General features: G+C 41.9%; 1 protein-coding gene across 1 annotated transcript in view; it reads right to left on the reverse strand.

Annotated features, from left to right (window-relative positions):
* The window catches only part of LOC122553257 (meiosis-specific protein MEI4-like), a 63,678-nt gene extending 45,164 nt beyond the window's left edge, over positions 1-18,514 (reverse strand). Inside the window, exons 1-2 of the mRNA XM_043696841.1 lie at positions 18,498-18,514; positions 16,879-17,010 (exon numbers count right to left, since the gene is read on the reverse strand). Coding sequence (XP_043552776.1) covers positions 16,879-17,010; positions 18,498-18,503 — 138 coding nt within the window. The 5' untranslated portion in view covers positions 18,504-18,514. The remainder of the gene's footprint in view (positions 1-16,878; positions 17,011-18,497) is intronic.
* Positions 18,515-19,435: the final 921 nt, after the last annotated feature.

The raw sequence follows: 19,435 nt of genomic DNA on the forward strand, positions 1-19,435 counted from the left end.
ATTTTCGCCACCTACAGTCAGACTGCACCATCAAAAGTATAGGACATAGAACAGTCCAACACAGTTCAGGCCCTTCGGCCCTCTATGTTGTGCCAGCCTTTTATCCTATTCTTAGATCAGACTAACCTACATATCCTTCATCATACTAACTTCCATATGACTATCCAACAGTTGCTGATGCATCTGACTCTACTACCACTGCTGGCAGTGCATTCCACGTACCCATCACTAAAGAACCTACTTCTAACATTTCCCCTAAACCTTCCTTCAGTTACCTTAAAATTATGCTCCCTCCTGATAGATATTTCTGCCCTGGAAAAAAGTCTCTGGATATCTACTCTATTCATGCATCTCACCATCTTGTACACCTCTATCAAGTCACTTCTCATCCTTCTTCTCTCCAATGAGAAAAGCCTGAATTCCCTCAACCCATCTTCATAAGACATTCCCTCCAGTCCAGGCAGCATCCTGTTAAATCTCCTCTGCATCCTCTCTGAAGCTTCCACATCTTTCCTATAATGAGACAACCAGAGCTGAACACAATATTCCAAGTGTGGTCTAACCAGGATTCTATGAAGCTGAAACATAATCTCGTGGCTCTTAAACTCAATCCCCCTGCTAATGAAAGTCAACACACCATATGCCTTCTGAACAACCCTATCAACTTGGGTGGCAACTTTGAGAGCTCAATGGACATGGACCCCAAGATCGCTCTGTTCCTCTACACTGCCAAGAATCCTGCCTATAACCCTGTATTCTGCATTCAAATTCAACCTTCCAAAGTGAATGACTTCACACTTTTCCAGGTTGAACTTCGTCTGCCACTTAACAGCCCAGTTCTGCTTCCTGTCAATGTCTTGTTGCAACAACACTCTCCACACTATCCACAACTCCACCAACCTTCATGTCACTGGCAAACTTACTAATCCACCCTTCCACTTCCTCATCCGAGTCTTTTATAAAAATCACGAACAGCACAGGTCCCAGAACCGATCCCTACGGAACACCACTGGTCATCGAGCTCTAGACTGAATACTTTTCATCTGCCACCACTGTCTGTCTTCTCTTGGCCAGCCAATTCTGTATGCAGATAACCAGGTTTCCCCCTGTATCCCATGCCTCATTACATTCTGAATTAGTCTATCATGGGGAACCTTATCAAATGTCTTGTTAAAATTCATGTACCATATTCCACTGCTCTACCTTCATCAACATGTTTTGAAACAACCTGCTCCCCCCCTCACAAAACCATGCTGATTATTTCTAACCAAACTATGACTTTCCAAGTAATCATAAATTCTATCTCTCAAAATCCTGTCCAATACCACTGACGTAAGACTGACTGGTCTGTAATTCCCAGGATTATCTCTGTTCCCTTTCTTGAACAAAGGAAAATAACAATTGACACCCTCTAATCACTTGGCCCTAATCCAGTGGACAGTGAGGACGCAAAGATCATCGCTAAAGATGCAGCAATCTCTTCCCTCACTTCCTGTAGTAACCTAGGGTACAGCCCGTCTGACCCAGGGGATTTATCTATCTTTACAGTTTTCAAAATTTCCAGCACATCCTCCTTTTCAACCTGTTCTAGAAAACCAGTCTGTTTCACGCTGTCCTCAGAAACGTCAAGGTCCCTCTCAATAGTGAATACTGAAGCAAAATATTCATCAAGGACCTCCCCTACTTCCTCTGACCCCAGGCACAAGTTCCCTCCACTATCCCTGATCGGTCCTACCCTCTCTCTGGCCATCCTCTTGTTCCTTACATAAGTGTAGAATACCTTAGGGTTTTCCTTAGTCCTACCCACTAAAGCTTTTTCATGCCCTCTTCTAGCTCTCCTAAGGCCATTCTTCAGTTCCTTCCTGGCTACCTTGTAACTCTCTAAAGCCCTGTCTGATCCTTGCCTCCTCAAACTTAAGTAAGCTTCCTTCTTCCTCTTAACTAGATCTTCCACATCCCTTGTCACCCAAGGTTCTTTCAACCTACCATCCCTTCCTTGGTCTAGTGGGACAAACCTGTCCAGCACTATCAGCGGGTGTTTCCTAAACAACTTCCACATTTCTGTTGTGCATTTTCCTGAGAACATCTTTTCCCAATTTAGGTGCCCCAGTTCCCACCTAATAGCATTGTAATTCCCCTCTCCCCCAATTAAATACTTTCCCATACTGTCTGCTCCTATCCCTCTCCATGACTATAGTAAAGATCAGGGAGTTGTGATGACTATCACCAAAATGCTCTCCCACTGAGAGATCTGATACTTGTCATGGTTTATTGCCAAGCATCAAATCCAATATGGTCTCCTTTCTCATTGGCCTATCTACATATTGCGTCAGGAAACCTTTCTGGACACACCTGATAAAAACTACTCCATCCAAATTATTTGAACTAAGTAGGTTCCAACAATATTAGGGAAGCTTAAATCACCCATGACAACAATTGTGTTACTTCTACACATTTCCAAAATCTGCCTCCCAATCTGCTCCTCCATGTCTCTGTTGCTTTTGGGGGGGCCTGCAGAAAACTCGCAACCAAGTGACTGCTCCTTTTCTGTTTCTCACCTCCACCCATATTAACTCTGTAGGCAAACACTCCTCCTTGATCTCCCTTTCTGCAGCTGTGCTCCACCTCTTTTACCTTGCCCCCATTCCCTCTCCACCCTGATCTGTGTTCCGTAATGACCATTCTCTCTGTGACTCCCTTGTTAGGTCCACACTCCCCACTAAACCCCTCTCCACACCTGGCACCTTCCCCTGCACCGAATGAGGTACAAAACCTGTATCCACATCTCCCCCCTCATCTCTGTCCAAGGCCCAAAAGGATCATTCTACATCTGGCACAGGTTTACTTGCACATCCTCGAACTTCATTTACTGCATCCATTGCTCTAAATGTGGTCTCCTGTACATCGGAGAATCCGAGTGCCAACTCATGGAATGGTTCAGGGAACATCTCTGATCCATACACACCAACCAACCCCAGCATCCATTTCAACCCCCCCCCCCCACTGCCCCCATGCCATGTCCATTCTAGACCTCCTCCATCACCTAAACAAGGCCACCTGCAACCAGGAGAAGAGACTTCTCATCTTCCGCCTTGGGAGCCTACAACCACACAACCTACACACTGAGTTCATCAGTTTCTAAATCTCCCCTCCCCCCAGTTCATCCCAGATCCAACCTGCCAAATCAGATCCATCCTCTTGACCTGACCTACCTGTCCATCTTCCTTCCCACGTATCCATTCACAATTCCCATCAACCTATCACAATCACCTCCTACCTTCACCCAGCTAGCGCCATCCCAACTACCTTTCCCCTAGCCCCATCCTCCACATTTATTTCTTAGCCCAACATCCTCCTCCCCAGTCCTGATGAAGGTTTAAGCCCATAACGTTGACTCTCTTGCTCTTCAGATGCTGTCTGACCTGTTGTGCTTTTTTCCACAACTCAGGACCAACAAAGGATGCTATGACTCCACTCTGCCAGTCTGACCTGTGATTGTCATAATGGTCATTGCAGTCTCAATCATCTGGCAGAATGCACAGTAGTGTAGGAAGGTGGACAATTACTTTCTCTTCTCAGCGTAAGTGACACTATCTTCTCTTTGATACCTCACATTCATTCTTTCTTTCTTTGCTACTGTATCTACATCCCGTCAAGGATCATTTCTACCACTCTCCCTGTGGCCTGCAACATCTTCCCTCAATTACTGTCACACACCCCAAATGATCACAACACAAGCCCTGTGTGGCCTCTGCATTGTCTACTCACTTACTTGGGACACCTCTACACCTGCATAAAAGTAACAGCTGTACCATCCAATACCCATCAAGCCACCGAGACAATGAAGAACAAATATATAGGCAAATTATGAAAAGATGCAATGACAACAAATATATAGGCAAATTATGAAAAGATGCAATAACTTCCCCAACATTATCTGGGAATCCCTTAGAGCAAGAAGTTTAGAAGGTGCAGAATTTGTTAACTGCATCCAAGAAGGTTTCTTGAAACAGTATGTAGATAGTGCAACTGAAGGACGGGCCATGCTGGAGCATGTATTGGTTAATGAGCCTGACCAAGTGACAGACCTTTCAGTCATAGAGGAATTTGGAAACAATGACCACAACTCCTTAAGGTTTAAGATAGCTATGAAGAAGGATAAGCCATGAACTTGCGAGAAGGTACTAAGTTGGGAGAGGGCAAATTACATCAGTATTAGGCAGGAGCTAGCGAGTGTTAATCCGGAGGAACAGTTATCGGCAAGTCCACATTTGATATTTATGAGTTGTTTAAAGGCTTCGTGATCACAGTTCAGGACTGGCATGTTCCAGTAAGGAGGATGGAGAAGGATGGCAAGGTAAGGGACCCTTGGATAACGAGATAGGTTGTGAATTTAGTTGAAAGGAAAACAGAAGCATATGTAAGGTTTATGAAGCTAAAATTGCACAGGACCTGAGAGGAATATAAAGAAAACAGGTAAGAACTCAAATTAAGAAAGCAAGAAGGAGCCGTAAAACGACCTTGGCAAATGGGTTAAAAAAAATTCCAAGACGTTCTATACATACATTAAAAACAAGAGGATAACTAGGGAGAAGATAGGACCACTCAAGGAAAAGGAGGGAACTTGGGCTTGGAGGCAGAAGATGTAGGATGGTGAGATTTGTGTGGAGCATGCTAATATGCTAGGGCATTTTGAGATCAAGAAAGACATGAGTGTTGGATTTCTTGAAGACCATTAAGTTGGATAAATCCCCAGGGCGCAATAATATCTATCCCAAGTTATTGAGAGAGGCAACAAAGGTGTTTGCTGGGGCCTTGACCAAGACCTTTGCATTCTCACTAACCACTGCAGAGGTCCCCAAGAACTGGACAGTAGTTAATATTGTTTCACTGTTCAAGAAAGGAAATAGGGATATGCCAGGAAACCATAAACCAACGAGTCTCATATCGGTGGTTGGGAAGCTATTGGAGGGATTTCTTAGGGAGAAAATTGCAGGTTAGGAAGGCGGTGCTGAGTTCAAGGGATTTGACTGAGACAAGGTGGGGGGAGGGGACTCAGCACCGCCTTCCTAACCTGCAATCTTCTTCCTGACCTCTCCGCCCCCACCCCCACTCCAGCCTATCACCCTCACCTTGACCTCCTTCCACCAATCGCATTTCCAACGCCCCTCCCCCAAGTCCCTCCTCCCTACCTTTTATCTTAGCCTGCTGGACACACTTTCCTCATTCCTGAAGAAGGGCTCATGCTCGAAACGCGATTCTCCTGCTCCTTGGATGCTGCCTGACCTGCTGCGCTTTTCCAGCAACACATTTTCAGCTCTGATCTCCAGCATCTGCAGTCCTCACTTTCTCGTATTCATATACTCATCCAGACAACTTTTAAATGCTGTAATTGTACCAACCTCTACCACTTCCTCTGGCAGCTCATTCCGTATACGTTCCACACTCTGCGTGAAAAAGTCGCTCCTTAGGTTCTTTTTATATTTTTCTCCTCTCATCCTAAATCTATGCCCTCTGGTTCTGAACTCCCCACAAACCAGGGAAAATACTTTGTCTATTTATCCTATCCATGCCCCTCATGATTTTGCAAATCTCTATAAGGTCACCTCTCAGCCTCCGATGCTCCAGGTAAAATAGTCCCAGCCTGTTCAGCCCCTCCCTATAGCTCAAATCCTCCATCCCTGGCAACATCCGTGTAAATCTTTCCCGAACCCTTTTAGTTTTCACAACATCCTTCTGATAGGAAGATCAGAACTGCACACAATATTCTAAAAGTGGCCTAATCAATGTCCTGTACAGCTGCAACATGACCTTCCAACTCGTATACTCAATACTCTGATCAATAAAGGAAAGCATAACAAATGCCTTCTTCACTATCGTACATACCTGTAATTCTACTTTCAAGGAACTGTGAAACTGCGCTCCACGATCATTTTGTTCAGCAACACTCCTGAGGATCTTACATTAAGTCCTACTTTGATTTGCTTTTCCAAAATGCAGCATCTCACATTTATCTAAATTAAACTGCACAGCCCATTGACTCACCTGATCAAGATCCCATTGTAATCTGAGGTAATCCTCTTCTCTGTCCACTACACCTCCAATTTTGGTGTCATCTGCAAACTTAATAACTATATCTCCTATGCTCATGTCCAAATCATTTTATATAAATGACAAAAAGTAGTGGACCCAGCACCGATCCTTGTGGCACTCCACTGGTCACAGGCCTCCAGCCTGAAAAGCAACCCTCCACCACCACCCTCTGTCTTCTGCCTTTGAGCCAGTTCTGCATCCAAATGGCTAGTTCTCCCTGTATTCCATAAGATCTAACCTTGCTAACCAGCCTCCCATGGGGAACCTTGTCGATTGCCTTACTTAAGTCCGTATATAGCACATCCATTGTTGTGCCCTCATCGATCCTCTTTGTTACTTCTTCAAAAAACTCAATCAAGTTCATGAGACATGACTTCCAACAGACAAAGCCATGCTGACTATCCCTAATCGGTCCTTGCTTTTCCAAATACATGTAAATTCTGTCCCTCAGGATTCCCTCCAACAACTTGCACACTACTGATGTCAGGCTCACCAGTCTATAGTTCCCTGGCTTTTCCTTACCACCTTTCTTAAAGAGTGACACCACGTTAGCCAACCTCCAGTCTTCCGACACCTCACTTGTGACTATCGAAGATGCAGTCACTTCCCTAGCTTCCCACAGAGTTCTAGGGTATACCTGATCAGGTAGGAGAAAGTGAGGACTGCAGATGCTGGAGATCAGGGTCGAGAATGTGGTGCTGGAAAAGCACAGCAGGTCAGGCAGCAACCAGATAGGAGGGTGTAGACTGCCACGTAGGGAGGGCACAAGCTGGATATGAGGATTTTCCTTTTAAGTAAGCACTCAGATTCACTAGGCATCCATGAACAACAAAGTGGTTAGGAATATGGTGTTATAATTTAAATGTGCCTGCATTTTTGGAATTTCTTAATTTTTTTTTAAACCTTGCTTCAAGTACTTCTTCAGAAGTACTTCTAAGATATTTGGGCCAATTTTTATTTTCAGGTAGCTTATAGCTGCTTGCTCGCAACCAACTTTATGTTGCCACCAAACTTAGATACATTACGCTCAGCCCTTTCAGCTAAATCATTAATACAAAAATCATTGATACCTACTGAATCCTGCTATGCTCTGTTAATTATGGCCTGCCAGGCAGGAAATGTCCCATTTATTCTTACTGTCTGGTTTCAGGCCATGAAACAATCTTAAATCCATATTATTGTCCAATCCCATGAGTTCTAATTTTGAATAATAACTTCTTATATGACTTTCTAATTCTTTTGTAAATTTATGTAATTACATTCACTGACTCCCCCATTTATCTTACTAGTTACATCCTCAAAAGTCTCTAAAGCCTTTGCCAAAGACAATTTGCCATTCACAAACTCCACAGACTCTGTTTACTCACATGCTAATTTTCTAAGTTTTCATTTACCATGTCCTTAATTACAGATTTTAGCATTTTGTCTACTAGAGATGTTAGGATAACTAGCACTTAGTTCCCATGTTTTTCACATCCTCATTTCTTAAATAGTAGGATTATGTTTGGTACTTTCCAATTCTTGAAAACTGTCTTAGGATTCAACAAATTCTGGAACTGGAATAATTATAAAAAATGCAATATGGCAACCATCCACGCACAGATGTAACTTGGTTGTGACAGACTGCAAGAATCTTCTGTGCGTGCAGTGATGATATATCACCATACTCTGTGGAAGGTTGGATTGGGTAAGAGGTGGTGGTGGTGGGGGGTGGTGGTGGTAGAAGGAGAAGTCAGAATTGGGATGTGGACAACTGGTCACGGGTGCTCTCCAGCTGCTGCTTGACCCTTCTCCCTCTCCCTGCTAGGGAAGCCTACTTGAAGCTGTTTAGGACCTGCCCCATTATTTGCACTTGCCTCCATTATTGACACTTCCAGCACCATCCAGTAGTGCTACTTCCTTCTGTCATTTCCATAATGCTGGGTTATGACACAGCGCGTGTGTGCTCTTTGTGCCACCCAGTGGTAGCATTTATAATAAACGTGGCCTTCTGGACCATCAAAATCAATGCATCCATTACCTGCAAATATCTCTTTTAAAATCTGAGGATGCAGATCATCAAGTCTATTTATTGCCACTTAATTTCATTAATTTCTGATTTCTTTTGGTGTTCCTTCTTGCTGGACCCTTGGTTCCTCATGGGCGGCACGGTGGCACAGTGGTTAGCACTGCTGCCTCGCAGCGAGTCTATTTATTGCCACTTAATTTCATTAATTTCTGATTTCTTTTGGTGTTCCTTCTTGCTGGACCCTTGGTTCCTCATTACTTCAGGAACATTTCATCTGGCTTTTATAATGAAAACTGATGCAAAATATTTGTTTGCATTCACTCTCATCTCCTTATTACCCAGTCAAATTTCACCTGTCCCTGCCACTAATTGGGTCCATATTTACTTTCACTCATCTCTTTCCTCAACTATAAAAACCTCAACATATGCTTCCCAACCAATCAGAAGACGCTGCACCAATTGTCCTAGTTTCACTCATACATTCATCTGTTGCTTTGTTCTCTTATAAACACGAATATTACACCCATTTTCTTAGCAAGTGAGTTTAATTTCAAAAAGTATACTTTATTCAGAAAATCCCTACACTGTGGAAGCAGGTCATTTGGTCCATTGAGCCCACTTCCAAAGAATATCCCACCAGACCCAGCCGATTCCTGTAACCCTGCATTTTAAATGGCTAAGCCACCTAGCCTACCTATTTCTGGTCACTATGGGACAATTCAGCATGGCTGATTCACCTAACCTGCAGGTCTTTGGACTGTGAAAGGAAACTGCAGCACCTGGAGGAAACCCATGCAGGCATAGGGAAAATGTGCCAACTCCACTCAGACAGTCACCTGAAGCTGGAACTGAACCTAAGTCTCTAGCACTGCGAGGCAGCAGTGCTAACCACTGAGCCACCATACTGTCACTTGGCTCCTCTCTTGCTTTCCTCTGCAGCCTTAAGTAAATCTCATCTGAGCCTCAAGATTTATCCACTCTCAAGTCTGCTAAAATTGCTAACATCTCCTCTCTCTCAATATTAATTCATTCTTAATGTTAATTTATTTAAAAAAAAACTTTATATGTATCAAGGAAACAAACAAACATTGGAGTTTGAGTCTATCCAAAAAAAACCCAAGGCATTTCTTACTTGAGCACTATATTTATTTACATGCATTTGAGCTATGGAGTTGGGGGTTCTGATAATTGAACAGACCTTCATTTAACTTCAACAGGAAGACCTAAGACACTGGTCTTACCCCGCTGTGCCTTCGGGGCAGCTGCCTAAGCTTTAATGCATCCCTCAGGGCATAGTCCTGGACCTTGAAACGTGCCAGTCTGCAAAACTTGGTTGAGATCAACTCCCTGTTCTGGAAGACCAACAAGTTTCGGGCAGATCAAAGAAAGAGTGTCTTTCACTGTGTTGATGGACTTCCAAGCGCAACCGATGTTTGTCTCAGTGTGCGTTCCCCTGGGAATAGACTGTACAGCACAGAGTTCTAGGTCTGGGATCTGCTTGGGAGGAACCTTGTCAAAAAACACTGCACCTTTCTCCAAACTTCCTTTGCAAAAGTACCTTCTAGAAGACACTGTGCTTCAAGGGCAACATGCTGTGGCGCAGAGAAGATTGAGGAAAAGAAGATTGAGGAAAAGGAGATTGTGGGGGGATCTGTTTGAGGTCTACAAAATCATGAAGGGTATAGACAGGGTAGAATAGTGATAAGCTTTTTCCCAGGGTGAGGTATTCAATAATGAGAGGTCACGCATTCGAGGTGAGCGGTACAAAGTTTAAGGGGGATATACTTTACACAGAGGGTGGGTAGGTGCCTGGAACGCATTGCCAGCAGAGGTAGTAGAAGCAGGCACGGTAGATTCACTCAAGGTGCATCTGGACAGATGTATGAGTAGGTGGGGAGCAGAGGGATACAGATGCTTAGGAATTGGGCAATACATTTAGACAGTGGATTTGGATTGGCTCAGGCTTGGAGGGCCGAAAGGCTTGTTCCTGGGCTGTAAATCTTCTTTGTTCTAGACCCACCAGCTGTACAAGAAGGATCTCACAGGTAGTGCCCTTCTCACCACCAACCAAGTGATGTCTTGGTGCTTATTGTAAAGTTCTGGTGATGCGGCACTCTGCCAAATGACTTTGACAGTCTGCTCAGGGAAACATGCGATTGGATCGACTTTCTCTTTTTCCCACAGGGTCTTCAGGATGCTATGTGCTGATCACTTCTTGATGGACTTGTGATCAAAGGTGATTTTCTTCGCAAATTTCTCCACAAAGGACAGGTGATACGGAACAGTCCAACTACTTGAAGTGTTGCATGGCAACAAGGCCAGTCCCATTCTTCGCAACACCAGGGACAGGTAGAACCTCCGTAAAGTGACACTTGGTGTTTGCGTACTGAGTGTCGACATATAGCTTAATGCAGCCGCACACAAAGATGGCCATCAGGACAAGGGCGAATTGGGTACATTCCTTCCCCCCCAACCTTATCCAGAATTCTGTACATGGTGTCCCTGTTGATGCAGTCCATCTTAGACCTCCAGCTGAAGTGGAAGATGGCTTGGGTGACTGCAACAGCGCAGTTTCAGGGAATGAGCCATGCACAACAACAGAGAGAGTGCCTTACATCTGGTGGCCAGGTTTTTACCCTCAATGGAGAAGGAACGGTGTTCCCAAAAGACCAGTTTCTGCCTCACCTTGGCAATGTGTTCCTTCCAAGATTTTGTGCATGCCCAGCCCCTCCAAACCATATTCAGGTAATCTGTCCTGATAGTGAAGAGGATAAACGATTGATCGGCGTTTCACCCTTCTGTTGACTTAATGTTGAGCAAGGTCCTTGAAGAGTTTAACCTCTGTCAACCTCATTAAACTGCTGCTTCTCTTTCACAGTATGGTTATTGAATGAAGCTGTCCCTAAAATTGCCACAATGCTGGCCCAGTTGGCGATATCCACATCCAAAAAAGTGAATAATAAAAATACCTTGAAGAATTCATTGTATTGACCATTTGCTTTGTAGAAAATGAGGGTGCACCTTAATGGTGACACAACTAATAGGCTGGTAACTTTATTTTCTGATGCCACCTGATTAATGCCCATGCACGAAGGAACTGTAAAGCGTAATGGGTGTGAGATAAGAGTTGAATCAAGTTGGCATAGGGGCTAAAAATGACCATGAGTTGACTGGGCCATCTGAGGTATGAGGCCATGGGAGATGGGCATAGGGTGGCAGAGGATTATGAGGAGCCATGGGGATAGGTATAAATCTGTAAGAATAAAGAAAACTTGATACATTTGTACAAGGCTCAGGTGAGACCACATATGGAATACTGTACACTGTTTTGGTCTCCATTTTGGCCTCCGTATTTAGGGAAATACATACTTACATTGTGATACAGCAAAGATTCTCTTTCCCTTGGTTGAGAGGACTTAGGCTCAGTAAATTAGTGGGCGGCACGGTGGCACAGTGGTTAGCACTGCTGCCTCACAGCGCCAGAGACCCGGGTTCAATTCCCGCCTGAGGCGACTGACTGTGTGGAGTTTGCATGTTCTCCCCGTGTCTGCATGGGTTTCCTCCGGGTGCTCCGGTTTCCTCCCACAGTCCAAAGATGTGCAGGTCAGGTGAAATCTAATCTAATCTAATCTAAATTGAATCTACATTCTACAGTGTAAAGAAAAATTAGAGATGTCTAATTGGAATGTACAAACTTCTGAAAGGGCTTGAATGAGTAGACACTAACAGTTTGCTTCCACTTGCTGGCAAGTTTACTACATAGGATATGGGCCATTATTTAGGATTGCGAAAAGGAGAAATTTATTTACTTCAAAGGTTGTGAATTCTTAGTTTTTTTCTCTCAAAGGGCAATTCCATCATTAAACTAATTATTTGTCTGAGATAGACAATTTTTTGTATCACAGAGAATCTAGAGAGTGGATAGAAAAGTGAAGTTGAAGCTAAAGGTCAGCCGTAATAATATTGAATGGTGAAACAGGCTCAATGGGCCATACGGTTTACTCCTCCTATTTCTTATGTTAATGTCAAGCTAATGAGAATCGGGGTGAAAACTCAACATTATGCTGGGACTATATCAGTAAAAAGGAAGATGGTTGTGGCTACTGGATGCCAATCAAATTGCCTCAGGAGTTCTTTAGGATAGTGTCCTATGCCCAATCATTTTTAGCTACTTCATTAATGACCTTGCCTCCAATAGAAAGTCTGAAATGGGAATGTTTACTGGTGTTTACATTGTTCAGCTCAATTTGCAAATCTGGACAACATACAGGCTTGGACTGACAAATAGCAAGTAACATTCATGCAACACAAGTGCCAAGAAATGAACACTTCCAACAAGAGAGAACCAAACTATTTCTCCATGACACTGAACAACATTACAATTCCTGAATCCCTTATCATCAATATTCTGAAGGCTTACCATTGACCAGAAAAGCACAAGTCAGGAGTGGGATGAAATACTATTCGCTTTGTTAGATGTGCACATCTCCAATGTCAACAGCGTCTTGGTTAAATAAGTAGGCTTTATCATCAATCTATCCATCACTTCAAACATTCACTCCCTCCACCACCTGCATAGTAGTAGAGTGTGCATCATAGAAAAGGTGCACTGCAGCAAATCGTTAAGTCACCTTTGACAGCACCTTCCAAACTCTCAAATTCCAGAAGGAAAAGGGCAGCATGCATTTGGATACACAATCAACTGCAAGTTCTCCTATAAGTCCTTCACCATTTGACTTGAATCTATTGTGACATTCCTTCAGAAACACAGACTCTCTTCCTAACAGTACTGTGGGTTTACCTACACCAGACAGAACTGTAGTGATTAAAGGTGGCAGCTCATTGTCACCATTAAGGACCATGAGGGATGGGCAACACATTTTTATCCCATGAAAAACAAATAAAAATAGTCATGCCAGTGTGTTTATGTTCCACATGAGCCTTCTTCCAGTTTCCTTTACGTTTCTAAATCTAGCAACGTAATTCTGTACAATCTTCTTGCTTAAATGTTTGCCTATATTCCCTTTAAATGCTTATATACCATTTGCTTCAACCACTCCCTATTGTAGTGAATTCCACATTCTCTTTGGATTTCTTGGTGACTATTTCACATTGGTGATAGCTATATTCTTTCCGCAAGTGGAATCATTCTTTCTGTGTCCATGATACCAAAACGTTTTGCAATTTTAAAGAATTCGATTACATCAACACCCATCGTTTCTTAATATGTATACTTTCACATTTCTGGCATCATCCTTGTCAACATTCTCTGCAACATTCCTTGTGCTTCTCTATCCTCTTTATAATGTGGTGACTAGAACGACACATGGTACTCTTCAACTTGGCTAAACAAAATTTGGTACAACTTTAGCATAACTTCTCTACTTTCCAATTTTGTACCAGTAGAAATAAACCACAGTATTTGGTTTGCTTTTTTAAAAGGTCTTACTAACTTGTGAGAGACAACCTTCAGTGATTGACATGTTTGTACTCCAAAAATCATTTTGTTTTTCTAACCCCAGCTAGCCTTGCATTTTCCAAGTAAGGTGATCTCTCTATTCTTCCTAGCAAACCTAATCACTTCACATTTATCTGCATTTGATTTTACCTTACCAATTTTGAAATGTGCCAATCATTGCAATGGAATTACAAAAATAAACCAGTTTAACAGTTCTGTCTCAGTAAGTCTGATACTACTTCAGCTGATTGAAAATAACGAAGAACAAAATTAGTCAGAAACCATATTTCACAGATGTTGAAATAGGTGCTCTTATTCTAACATATTTAATACACCGTATCTTTTCTTCCATCTGCTTATGTTTCCTTTTATAACATTTTTGAGTCATTTCATTCATTACAAATTCATATGGCCACATTAACAACTGTAACTGCTGATGCAAGCTCATCTTGTAAATGTAATATTTGCCAATAGTGAGTTTACATTTCCCTAAAAATCATGCAAAATAAGTTTCTGAATTTTTTTTTAGTTTTTCAAGAACTGAAATACATAATCTTCCAAAACAAAGCTTTCAAGAAAAGAAGTTGTTTTACAAATAAATGATTAGTATTAGTCATTCAGTTTTCTCTTGAATGTAATTTCTCATTTAATTTCTTTCCTTGGAAATTTCAGCCACTCTTCAAATCCTGAGCATTTATTACTGTTTTTCTCAGACTGATGACTCTGAGGTAAATGGAGACAGTGTAGTCTGTATGTGCAGTACATCCAATTTCATTGATGCTGTTTAGTAGATGACCTGTTGGAGTAGATTGCTTTTAGAAGTTCCTGCTGGTTGTTTACCAAAATTATTTAAAGAAAAATAAGGTATCAGATTCTGAAAACTTTATTCCTTTGAAGTTAATACTGAGTCTGTTTATTCAAGAATAGTTAGGAGTAATTTTTAAAGAGAAATAATCAGTACATGTATTCGGTGTCGGAAGGAGAAACAAAAAAAAGTGCTAAACTCCTTCCGTCTATGCTCAGCTCAATTTGCAAATCAATTAGAATATAATTTACAGACTATAACTGCTTCACTTTGCTGAACGTAGAGACTTGTCTTCCCAAAGTGCAACATAGATTTAAGCCAAGAGACTGCATAGCAGCCACCAAAGTTCTAACAAAATTGCAGAAGTTGTTGCATTTACACTAGTGGAGGTTTTGACCGCAGCATCTCAATAGACTGATTTAGCTACTGATATCCTTCGAGATTACATGACATATTCTACAAATACACACCTACACAAATGCATGCCATGGCACTTAAATCCTTGGTAGGTCTTCCAATACCTCATATGACTACTTCAGTAAATCAAGTATCTTTCTCCTCAACCTTGTGGTTTGCATTTCTGTTACCCTTCTCAGAAAAGAAAAAAGGACTTGCCCTGTAGTGAGCTCTCTCCTGCCACTTGTACCGGTTGTTGTTTATTAGTACTGGTTTTTCTCTAGTCTAGGTCACTTCCGAATCCGACTCGGATTCAATTATCTGTGCTGCCACTTAATAGATCTAACTGTGTGACAGTGCTGCTCATAAAGGTTTTCCTTGTGTGGGTTATCTTCTTAGGACAGACTGTGAGTGTTTGGGTGGATTGGGAGGAAAGTGGGAAAAAAAGGCATGCTTCAGGAGGCTGGACAGAAGCAGGTGACAGGCTTTAGAATGCAATTTCATGTCGTCAAACTGTCGGGGAGATTTTTAGTGGTCCATTAAGAGGTGTAAGTAGTAGTCAGAGGATTTGTTCCAGCTTAAAATCTTGTATCTGATAGATATATTTTGTCCTCTGGAGAGACACAGAGAGATGGAGAGAAATGAAAAAGATTACTTTTCCTTGGATACAGGAGAGTGCGGAGGTGTGGGGATGGTCTTAACCTGAAAATTGGAATGTGCAATGTAATCAAGTAAAATTCATAAGAAAAGGTGGCTATTGTACAAATGCTAGCAAACAAAAAGACACTTGTCCTAGTGGATATTGGGTTGAGAACAAAGATAAGATGAGTCTCTTACATATTGGCTGAAGTGAATATGCATTTACAAAGAGAAATATTGCTGAAAGATGTATTAGAGGAAATGGAATTCTGGTAGAGAAGAAGGCAGATTTTACAAAGTATTGTTCAATGGAAAAATGAAGAGATGCACATGCCCTTGCTACTTGCGAGAAATCACTGAAGCAATTCCTGCACTGAATATAGATCCTGGGGATGATGGCCTTGGACCCACTAATTTGTCAATACTTCTCCATGTCTGATAGGTTTGGTTTTTCTGGAGTCACATGTCACTGACTGAAAAGATTATTTTATTCTTTATGCTGACTTTTTAAAGCAATACCTCAAGAGGTCGGAGAGAACCTGAAGTGGGTGGGGGGGTATGTCTGCGACTAATTTATATGAAATGTACTTTTCCAACAATGTGGGCAGCACAGTGGCACAGTGGTTAGCACTGCTGCCTCACAACGCCAGAGACCCGGGTTCAATTCCCGCCTTGGGCAACTGTCTGTGTGGAGCTTGCACATTCTCCCAGTGTCTGCGTGCGTTTTCTCCGGGTGCTCCGGTTTCATCCCACAGTACAAAGATGTGCAGGTTAGGTGAATTGGCCATGCTAAATTGCCCGTAGTGTTAGGTGAAGGGGTAAATGTAGGGGAATGGGTCTGGGTGGGTTGTGCTTCGGAGGGTCAGTGTGGACTTGTTGGGCCGAAGGGCCTGTTTCCACACTTTAAGTAATCTAAAAAAAATGCAATATCCTACAGAAAGTGGTGAATTTGTGCTCTGTACAGATCAGGTCTGCCAGGTAGTAGAGTGGGCTTTCGGTGTGTCAATTTATTGGTTCTGAAAATTTTCTGTGAGCTTTTGGTGCAAGATGTGAGTTAAATACCCTGGACCTATTTTCTAGGGATGTGCTACCTAACCTTCTAAAATGTACTGGGGTTAAAATTGTGCAGGCACGTTACATTTTGGCCCTCAGACAAATTACTGAATGCATGGGAACCTTAATGGTTTAATATATACAGCACCTTAATTCAAAAACAAGTAGATAGTTTTGATCTGAGTGCCAGATTGCTTACAATGGCAATGTATTACAGAAGAACCTTGATTATCCAAATAATATGGGCAGGGAGTATTCCGTTCGGTTAATCAGATTTCGGATCATCAAATGCTAGATAACGTAGTTTAGCCAAGTATCAGGACCTTGTGATCTTGCCGGATAATCTGAAATTCGGATAATTGAATGCCAGATAATCAAGGTACCTCTGCATAAAGTTCATTAACCAGAGAAATGTAGTTTCAGTACCTGTCGTATCTGCCAGAGATAATCTACAAAGCGATTAATTCCTGAGAGAAGATTGGCAAACACTTGATTGCTGAATGATGGGCATTGTCCAAGTACGATGAGAAGGTCAGCCAATAACTCCTGCTTCAGAAACTAAGCAGATAAACAAATTAAACACTTGAATGATGGTCATCTGATGTGAAATGGACAAGAGAAGAACATCAACATTAAACAAAATTGAGAAATTAACAGGAATAATTGAATATATTGATTGTTATTTCTACACTTGACGGAAAAGCAATCATTTATTGTCTCAGGAACTCACTGGCACATTGGTCGGTATTTTGTGGTATCTGGAGAGAAAGAGAAGATCCTTCCGCTCCAGTTCATGCAGCAATTCATGCCAGCTGGCTAAATAACAGCCAGCAGGTAGACTTTGAGACAACATCAGCATCCATGATGTGGAAGAAATGTTGGTGCCATGTTTTAAAGCCCATCAACCTCTAAGCCCTAAACATCCTTTGCATTAGCAATATTTCCAGCAACTATCCAGAAGTCCATTCAGGCCATGATCAGAGCACCTAATCTCCTCCATTAAAAGAGGAGTAGTATAAAATTGACACCTTTAGTAGCTAATTTTGACTGCACTCTGTGATAACAAAAAACACAAGTTCAATTACACTCACGCAATCACAGAATGGTTACAGCAAGGAGGTCATTAGGTTCATCATGTCCACACCAACTTTTCATTGGATCACTTTACCTACATTCACATCTTTGCCTTCTCCTACAGTCCTTCACATCCTTTGTTTTCAGCTAACAGTCCAAATTCCTCTTGACTGCTTAATTGAACCTGTCTGTATCATACTGTCAGGTAGAACATTCAAGATTCTATCCACTTGCTGCATGAAGAAAGATTATCTCCATGTCTTTATTGCTTCTTTTGCCAATGACTTTAAATCTGTGGCCCTTGTCCTTCCACCAATGAGAAAACTTTATCTATGAAAACAAATCATAGATGTGTCTATGGTTTTCAGATCTATCAAATATCTGTTCAATATTATCTTTTCCAAAGTAAACAGTCCCAATTTTTCCAATCTATCCATGTAACTGGGATGATTTTTCCTAAATTGGATTGAACACAATACTCAGCTGATGCTGAATCAGTGTTCTATATAGGATTAATGTAACCTCCTTACTTGATACTTATTGTCCTCATTAATAAGATTAGAGACTCCTGCAGAACCAAGTCCATCAGACCAATCAGTAGATGCTAGCAATGCATGCAGGCTTACAGGCAATGGACATTGCACTAATGGCAATAGTGGAAATAAAAAAAAAGAGTAAATGAGCCATCTGGAATTTCCACCAGGTCTTCATATAGGGATATAAAAGCATGTTTTACAAGGAAAGAGGAACAACTGTTCTGGAGCTCCTCTGGTGTGGTTCGACTGTGGACAGTGGCTCCTCAATAACAGAGCAAGATCCTGCGTGGGTGAAGAACACCCTCAGCATGACAGAGACCTCCAAACCTCAGTAAACCAGAGATAGAAGCTCTGATCATGCCATTGAAATTTAAGGCAATGGTGACCTTGATGGAAAATGAAACTGGAAGACAACCAATGTAACCATCAGCCTACCTCCATCAGAGCTGACAATCAAGGAGATCACCAAGTGGGAACAGTTATAAAATAATTATAAACCTGAGGTAATTAAGATTAAAACTAAGACAGATAATTAAGAAAAATAATTAGTTATATGCTTAATTATGTTTTCCTAATGTTTTTCTGTTTGCTCCAGATGATGTTTCTAATAAAGGTCTAATGCAATCATTCATCCATTTCTGGTGTTTATCTGGTAATGTTAAGAATGTCATGCACCAACCTAAGGGTTATCAGGTGATGCAGTTCAGGAGAGTACTGTTTGTCATCAATTTCCTTATCTTTATTCTTAGAGGATGTCTTGTGCTCTCCTAGGTCTCCACTGTGAAGGTGAAAAGCTGTGGGACCTAAGAGTCCCAGAGAATGTAGATGCTGTAACTGCTCTCAGGTTAATGTCGATAGTGGTCACAGAAGAAGGACATTGAAGGAAAGATATCCTTTAGATTAATGAAAGCCACTATTGAAGTATTAGAGACTTGATGTCACATGCATCATGCTTGAGGCCATGCACATGGGAGAATTCAGTGATGGTGCTGAATCCTACTGAATCTTTCAGCCTAACTGCCTATATCAGTTTGGTATTGTATATACTGGCTGGCCCTTCTGAAGACAGCATCGGTCACCAGCTTGATGCAGTGATGTCCAACTGACTGACAAAAGCCATTCATGTCATGTGTGGGCTTCTATGAAATGAATCTGAGGCACAGAAAATTAGGAATCTGGTGACTTTGAGCACCTGCATTGGATATCCAACAACATAGAAAAGTCATCTCCTCTGCCATTATTGCACATAGATTAGTCACGCCTCTCAGAAGAGGCCAGTCTTTAGTGACACTACTGCTTTAACATTTGCAGGTATTTTATCTTTCAGCTTTATACCCTGGTCACAGAGTACCAACGTCTCTGTTTTTGGTCTT

This window comes from Chiloscyllium plagiosum, chromosome 9 (assembly GCF_004010195.1).
Source record: "Chiloscyllium plagiosum isolate BGI_BamShark_2017 chromosome 9, ASM401019v2, whole genome shotgun sequence".
NCBI lineage: Eukaryota > Metazoa > Chordata > Chondrichthyes > Orectolobiformes > Hemiscylliidae > Chiloscyllium > Chiloscyllium plagiosum.